Source organism: Galendromus occidentalis, unplaced genomic scaffold, assembly GCF_000255335.2.
Source record: "Galendromus occidentalis unplaced genomic scaffold, Mocc_1.1 scf7180000077191, whole genome shotgun sequence".
In the NCBI taxonomy this organism is placed as follows: Eukaryota; Metazoa; Arthropoda; class Arachnida; order Mesostigmata; family Phytoseiidae; genus Galendromus; species Galendromus occidentalis.
In genome coordinates, this window is record NW_003805179.1 from 741,944 (window position 1) to 749,575 (window position 7,632).

Here is a 7,632-nt window from a genome sequence, read left to right on the forward strand (position 1 = left end):
GCTTGGTCAATATCAGAATGACACCGAAACTCGACATTGGTCACCGATATCAGGAATTCGGCGCCCTCCCCACGATCAGGGAACTTACTGAACGCAGTCGGATTCTGACGCTCATCGGGAGAGTCTGTAGCCAGATTCCTAAGGGAGCGCGGATCGAGGGTTCTCTTATGAATCGTACGTTTTTCAGGCAGTCATTTACACGGACGAGTGCCCGGAACGTTCCACTGGTTAATCGCTCGATCCGCATTTGGAATCGCATGCCCCTCTCGGGCGGGAGCGATGGGCAGAAGGAGTTGCGAAGAAGTTCCGTCATATCGACTCTTTTGGAAACTGATACGCCCATTGTCTACAAGAACAGGTTTTACGACTACCTTAAGACCGGAAGCGGAGTGAGACGGAGGGGAGAAATAGATGAGAAAACGTCCACCCGACGCGGAGGGAAAAACGAGCGTCGGTCAAGTGGTTGATGCGTGCCATTCCCAGCTCGGTGCCCTCCTCCCTTTTGGAGTTTCTCATGTTTTGCATTAGCAGGAGCAGCTAGGGTCTCCGGATGTCACCCTAGGCTCACACTGTGAGGCCGTCCAGACCTCAGCAAACTATCAGCTCATTATTTGTAGTAACACTCTGAAGGGATTGAACTATGAGTTTCTGGGAAGATCTGCCGGGGCTAGATATGGCAAGCATGAGGGACGAGCCTTCCTTTTGTGAAATCGGAGAGAACTGCTTTCGGATCGAATTCGCAAAGGCCAGAAGAAGCCGGACGTATGCTGCATCGAATCCTCTGGACGTGAGTGATCTTAGTCTTGGTCGGCCATTATAAAAAATTGTAATGATTAATTATTTCCATTTTTTTTTCTTACTCGTCCAAAAAAAAACTGGTAATATATCAATAATGATTAATTATTGTTGCTTGAAATTTGAGGATTGTCAGAATATCGGCAAAAGATGAAACTCCGAGAAGAGAATGGGTAACTTTGAAAATTTCGAGGGAAAGTTTCCCGAAGATGAGGCAATGGCCGGAGAAATTCTGCCGAGGCTCCAGGGCGACGAACTGGCATGATCTTCAGCCACGAGACCTCCGGAGAAGTTCTGGAAATTGTCATTCGGAACTTCCTGGGTCTCCGATCCCCGGAATCGTTTCGCGAGAACACTCGTCCCACGCTCCTGAGAAGGGTGAACAACCCTCCGGACCCTAGGGAAATCCTCGCGATGGAAAAGCCTCCGTGCACTCAGTCACTTCGCAACAAACTTCCAGTCTCGAACGTACTAGACGGATGTCTCCGTTGCGCACCAGGAGATTTCGCCCGAAAGAATCCAGCCAGGCTTCCGTCAAGAAGGCTCCTCTTTATTCCGGAGTTTTCTATTTCCATGCAGAGCCTTCAACAGATTTTCGAGCTTACGCTCGTCAATAGCATGAGGCGGAATGACGCGGAACCCTCGATGTCTCATCTGATGAGCCCAACACACCTTAGGAATTAGCTGATTTGGTCTTCTCGCCTGACGGCGTTCAACGTTTTAAAAATAGACGTTCTCTCACCCCCTGCGTGCTCAAGGAAAATTGACCGAGCTTGGACAACTAGTTCAAGCGAATGTCACTCGACGTTGAAGAAGGCCTTTTCGTCCATGACGTAGGGCCAACAAGATTCGAGAGCTGTATATTCAATACCCGATTCGCGGCGGGCCTCGCTCCAGGGGTGTCCGGCGTAAGCTCTATCACAAGCTGGGTTTCTCGCCAAGCAGATTTCATCAAATGAATAATTCATGAATATATGTCGCGAATGATACCGCAGACTAAGCTCCGTCCTTGCTCGAGTTCAATGTGATTCCTATTCACTTGGCAGCATATAGAGCCGCGCAACCGCTTTTCATCGAGAGCTCAGCCGCCCATCGCTTCGAGGAGTACGCACAGAACACTTCGGAGCTCGTCTCCATGGCGACGATCCGACTTGCCGAACGCCCAGCTGACTCACTTAGAGAGAGTCCGGTACTCTCGACTTCGAACACGGACGATTCTTCCAAGATACAATAATCCACGCAAAGATCGTCCCAGAAATTATCACTAGTGATAATCGACGTACAACATATCACAATGGCGACAGATGTTAATGTTCAGCGACGAATAACAAATGTTCAACTCGACGTTCATCCTGTGGAGCGTGCCTTAATAATCAGTTATGAACTCGACTGCGTCATCAGTGATCAGGATGATGTAGCCAGCGATACGGCATTCCTCCAACGGAAAGTGAGGATTAAAAATTTAGCCGCGGTAAGTGTTTATGCCCCCGTGACGGCTCGTTGATTGTCATGTGAATCGGGTACTTCTCTGTTGAAAGTCAGATGCTCCCATTATAGATTTTAATCTTATCATTGGGCGCATAAGAACTCATGTATCGCGGTACTCGCGCATTCCAGGACAGTGACATCGTAACGCTCGCGGAAGAAATATGCGAAAAAAATTCTCAACTCGTATCAAAAGCGCAAAACCTCCGAGAGGTCGAACAACTGCTGAATTACCTCCGCAAGCGACGGGAAAAGAGCGGCATCTCGAACCTCCGGGAAGAAGAAGTGCAGCGAATAAGCATGGTTCAACTCGACAAATATATTGAAGATCTTTACGAAGACGAGTCGAAGGTTCAAGCATCCTCAATGATATTGTTCCTGGCTCAAAACACAGAGAACCTTGAGGTTCTCACGAAGCACGAGGTGCTCCTAGGAGCCTTGACGAGAACACTCCGAGAGGAAGGCCATCGCAACTACTCCTTAGCGAGTAATATTCTGAATTTCTTCCAATGCCTTTCGAGATTCGTGACCTTTGCCGGTGTGATATCCGATCACAAGGTCGGATCTCTCACCATGGAGCTGCTCCAGGGTGAGATGCACAAAACTCAGCAAGTACTCGATGAGCTAGAAGAGTCACAGCTTAGTAACGACATCGAGGCTTTCGAAAACCTCACCAAAAGCTACACGGCCGTTCTGCGAAAACAGGATACGATGCTGACGGCCGCATTCAGTCTACTCCTGAACATGACGAGTGATCCGAAAAACGAGATGAGAATCGTGAATAAAGGAATTGTTCCCTTGCTAACTTCTTGCCTGGACCGAAAAAGCCGACCACTTCTTCTCGTTGTCCTGACGTTCCTGGTGAAGTTGAGTGCGTACAAGGAGAACATAGAGGATATCGCACAGACCGCCGCTCTGGACAAAATATGTCAGATCATTCCCTCGGAGGAAACGGAAATCGCGACCATGGTGAGTCTGGGCTGACTCATTTTCACGCCCAGGAATGTGGAACCGTCTTTGACAGGAAGCCTCACTTCCGATTTCGCATTGGAAGAGATGGAGTGCAATCATGTTTCATGAGTACAGCGTCATATGCCTAATTTACGCCCTTGCCCTTCAGACTCTAAAGCTCATCCATAACTTGAGCTTCAACGCTGACACCCGCTGTAGACTTGTGAGCTGCGGCGTTTTGCCGAAGCTTGTATCGCATCTCGCGGCGACTAATAGGCCCTCGATGAGGTCACAGGTCCTGAAAATTCTGATACTCATAGCAGAAGACAGTCGTTTCCTCTCGCACTTCGCATACACGGACGCCGCTCATGTGGTGAGTAAAGACTCCCTCTCCAAGAAACCTCTGAATGAATTATACCGTGATACGAAGATTTGAGTCTCCGTCTCTCTGTCCGACCTGAATGCCCAGTACAAATTTAGCTGATTCTCGGCGTTATGCCTTCCAGGTTTTAGGACTGATCCTGGAGACCGAGGGACCATGCTCATCGGAGTTGACCCTCATCGCCCAGTCGCTGGCTTCAAGTTTGTCCTGCGCACAAATAATATGCGAGAGAAACGGGCTGAAATTCCTCATCAAACGTGCCCTGAAATACAGCGATGTGGGATTGCTGCGAGGTGAGATGTCGTATCCTCCGATCGATAAGAGCATGGAGACATGATCGTTTGTTGAGTGAATTTGCCCCTGCCGGAAGCAGCTGATCGCCCATGAACCCAAACTGACGAGCAATCTCATTGCAGTTGTGCGAAATATTTCAATGCATGATGGACCTAGCAAACAGCTATTCTTGGAACACGTCGAGAAAATCGCCGATCGATTGGAGCAGCAAAACCGTCTGAGTACCCCTACGAACAATGAGGTTGCCACCGAGTGCATGAGAATTTTGGCGAATCTGGACCAAGTGGAATTCCTACAGGTGAGAAGACTCGCGAATAATTAAATTCGATTCAATAAAGCCGCTTGAATATAAAATACCCGATGCCATCCTTGTTTGTTGTCAAAGAATTCTCATGGACACCGACCGAGCTGTTCTCCTCGTCTACCGACAGGTACTGAACAACGTCACGAAAAGTGGAATCCTGATTTGGATGAATGATCAGCTACAGGCGGTTTCTTCTCAACTGGAGCGATGCACGACGGAAGAGGAGTTCGTTCTGGATCTCCTTCTCGTCTGCGCGACATTCGCGGAGAACGATCCTGAAATTGCACTCGACTTCATAGGCAAAGAATTACACGGACATTTGTTGAGTATCCTCAACGCATGCCAGGTGAGTCTGCTTCTTTCCGTCTCTTGGGCTCCTGGCCGCTTCGGATTCCTGATCATGGCTCCGCTTTATTGGCCTCCCTTGCCATTGAGCTTCTGTGGGCCATCGGCTGGCCTGGATAACGAAACGGCTGTTTTTCCGCAGGAGAACGATACCATGGTCGTTCATGTGCTATGGGTGTTCTACTGCATCCTTCGGCACAAAAGCTCGCGAGAAGCGGCTTTGGCGAAGACCCCTGTCGCCGGTTATTTCCTGGACCTTCTCAACGACGCCAATAAAGGAGTCCAGCTGATGTGTGACGCCGCGCTCGATCTCTTGGCGGAACACGGACAGGATTGGGCTTCGCAAGTACGATTGGCGAAGTTCGGTCACTTCAACGCCCAATGGATGGACATGGTCGAGCATGCGGAAGCCAGTTTCAAAGCGACCCGAGAAGCACCGGATACAACGAATCTTTACGAAGGGATGAATTTGACGCTCGACGAAAGCTAGTTGATGTTATATCAAGTTCGTCTAGAATAAATCCCGCTGGGCGGTGAATAACAGCCTGAGAGTTCAAGTCGGACCAAGATTCCTAGTCTTCAGTGTGCCTTCGGCGTCGGATCCCACAATCGCGTGAGGACAACGTTCAAAGCGCCGCGGAGCTCTATATTCGGGAACAGACCCCGCCTTCTGTGAGCTAGCCACGGAATGTCTTGGCCCTTCAGATGAGAGACTTTCTCCCTCCCAGGGTGACTCCTTCCAGTGCAACTCTTTCGGGATTCTGCCAGGCTTACGGCGCGGAGGGGCCCACAAGTTTTCCTGGAGAGGCATAGCTTTTTCTGTCCGGAGGAAGAAATTGGGTCAAGAACCCTCGGAAAAGCGCAATCCTTGGTGAGGGACGTGGAGCGACGACTCCTCTAAGCCGAGTCGCTCAGTTGTCGAATCAGGTTATTTTGCTGGCTAGACGGGAGCCCAATGGAGAAGAGTTTCCTTCAATTAGGCGTAATGAGCCCATCGGGCGTGCTCGACATTTCCCTTCCAGTGCGGGAAAGAATCGGAGCATCGCAATCTTTCTCGGAGGAGGCTCAAGCGCACGGTGCGGTCCCGCCGCAAAAAAGGCGATTGAACTCGCGAACGAATGTCTCGTTGCATTTATTCGAGTATGTCCGACTAGTGCTCCCACAAACCACACCCTCATCCTTCATTGATCCGGAGAGTTCCTCGCGCCGGATCATCGACGCGAAGTGCCGTGCGAATCCGGGGCAGGTGCGTGATCCATACCCATCGCCACTCTGGCTTCTTCCAACGTTTGTGCGGCTTGAACTCTGACGCGCTCGGCATTCCTCCTTAAGATCTGCCATAGCATTTGCTTGTCTCCGTTCAGCTCTTCGGTGCGTTCGCGGATCGGATTCAGGAACTCGACCACTGCTTCGGCGACAACCCCCTGGAAAACATCACCGGTGCTGAAACTTCTGGATGAGTTCCTCTCAATCGCGGTATCAAATATCCGAACGAATATGAAACCAGTCGAGTATCTTTGCGGACCTTGTACTTGCCGGTGTCCAACTCCTTGGCGTCTCGCACAATGTCGTCGATGCTCTGACCAGAACACAAGGAATGGAGAAGGACCAGATTCGAAACGCCGGGCCGCTGAGTGGGATTGAACGTCACCGCTGAGGTGCAATCTGTCATTGCCTGCAGGACATCCTCAAATATCATTGAATATCCGATGTAACCGCAACCAGGCCGGCGAATATCTCGCGCGTAAGTACCTTGCGAATTTTATTTCTGACAGTGTCTGGTGGATCGGTTATATCGATGCGACCGTGCGGCAGTGCGCTCTTCGACATTTTCTTCTCAGGATTCTTGAGATCACGTACTCGAGCGCTGTCCGTGTTCAAGAGGGGCTCACAGTAAGGGAAGACTGTCTTCCCGAATCGCTTATTGAAGGTTTCGGCTATGTCTTTTATCAGATGTATGTGGGGTAGCTGGTCCTCACCGACCGGAACGTGAGTGCCCTGCGGGGGGAGATGAAAAAAATCGGGAAATGCTCCTCAATGTCGAGTCGATTCTCGATCCAGTCGCGGCGCCGGCGTCAACGGTTTACAAACCTTGAACAGGAGGACATCTGCAGCTTGGAGCAGCGGGTAAAGATATAGACCCAGAGGCGTTTCTTTCATCCCCGTAGACTTTTCCTTGAATTGCGGGAAGTGATACATTCTGTTCATCGTCGAGATGCAATTGAACATCCACGCTAGCTGACCGTGCTCAGGGACCAGACTTTGGAGATAAATGCTGTCTGCGTTCACTCCACACGCCAGGAGGGATGCTGTCATCAGCTCGATATTCGATCGGAGCACGGGCGGATCGTAATGCGGGATCGTCACCGAGTGCAGATCCACCACACATATGAGACAGTCCGAGGATTTCTAGAAAGCGACCTCGGCATAAATCAGAACCTTACCACAAAATAGATGCAACACTTGCGAAAATTGGAGCAACGGGCTCGAGCTCGTCCATAAATCCAGACTGCTCTGAAAACACTAGGTTTTCCTCACCTGCAACTTTATCCATTGATTGATCGCGCCGAAATAGTTCCCCAAGTGAGGAACTCCGGTCGGCTGAATTCCAGAATAAACTCTGCGCGGAAACTTCGCCAAGGCGCTGGCGGCTTTCATCGTGTCGTTGCAGACTCCTCATCGGATCATGAGACGGTTCTTGGCATCTCGCGATTCGACGGTAGAGAGAATCCCGGTCTCAGGGGAATCGACATCGAGACATTCTATTCTATTTTATTTCGAACAGGAGGCCGGTTGTTGTAGAGCGCGTGTTATTGCTCTGAGGAGTTCCGACGTTTAGGGATCAGGTTGGCGGTGCGCCTAGTATCCTCCTTTGAGGGCAGAAGCTCTCAATTCAGCCGTAGTCCCTATGCCAGGATGAAAGTATTACGATGATGGAAACACGCCCTCACTCGGAGAAAGTCAGATACCGGTCGAGTGAGCTCCTTGTGATGTTCTACCTGCTTGACTTATCCCCGGACAGACCTGGTCATTCGGGGCCGGACAAGCACGGGAGCGTTGGATGAAATAGAAGCTT

General features: G+C 50.4%; 2 protein-coding genes across 2 annotated transcripts; one reads left to right on the top strand and one right to left on the bottom strand.

The window, feature by feature from the left end:
• The first annotated feature begins 2,089 nt into the window (after nucleotides 1–2,089).
• Kap3 (kinesin associated protein 3) lies at nucleotides 2,090–5,046 on the top strand. Its single transcript, XM_029111001.1, has 7 exons — nucleotides 2,090–2,266; nucleotides 2,413–3,249; nucleotides 3,401–3,604; nucleotides 3,738–3,906; nucleotides 4,030–4,205; nucleotides 4,339–4,557; nucleotides 4,699–5,046. The coding sequence occupies exons 1-7, from the start codon at nucleotides 2,090–2,092 to the stop codon at nucleotides 5,044–5,046; spliced, it is 2,130 nt and encodes a 709-aa protein (XP_028966834.1).
• A 649-nt stretch (nucleotides 5,047–5,695) lies between these two features.
• On the bottom strand, nucleotides 5,696–7,347 carry TrpRS-m (Tryptophanyl-tRNA synthetase, mitochondrial). Its single transcript, XM_003741676.1, has 5 exons — nucleotides 7,095–7,347; nucleotides 6,648–6,965; nucleotides 6,309–6,554; nucleotides 6,082–6,231; nucleotides 5,696–5,980 (listed from the first exon to the last, which is right to left on the bottom strand). The coding sequence occupies exons 1-5, from the start codon at nucleotides 7,212–7,214 to the stop codon at nucleotides 5,768–5,770; spliced, it is 1,047 nt and encodes a 348-aa protein (XP_003741724.1). The 5' UTR covers nucleotides 7,215–7,347; the 3' UTR covers nucleotides 5,696–5,767.
• Nucleotides 7,348–7,632: the final 285 nt, after the last annotated feature.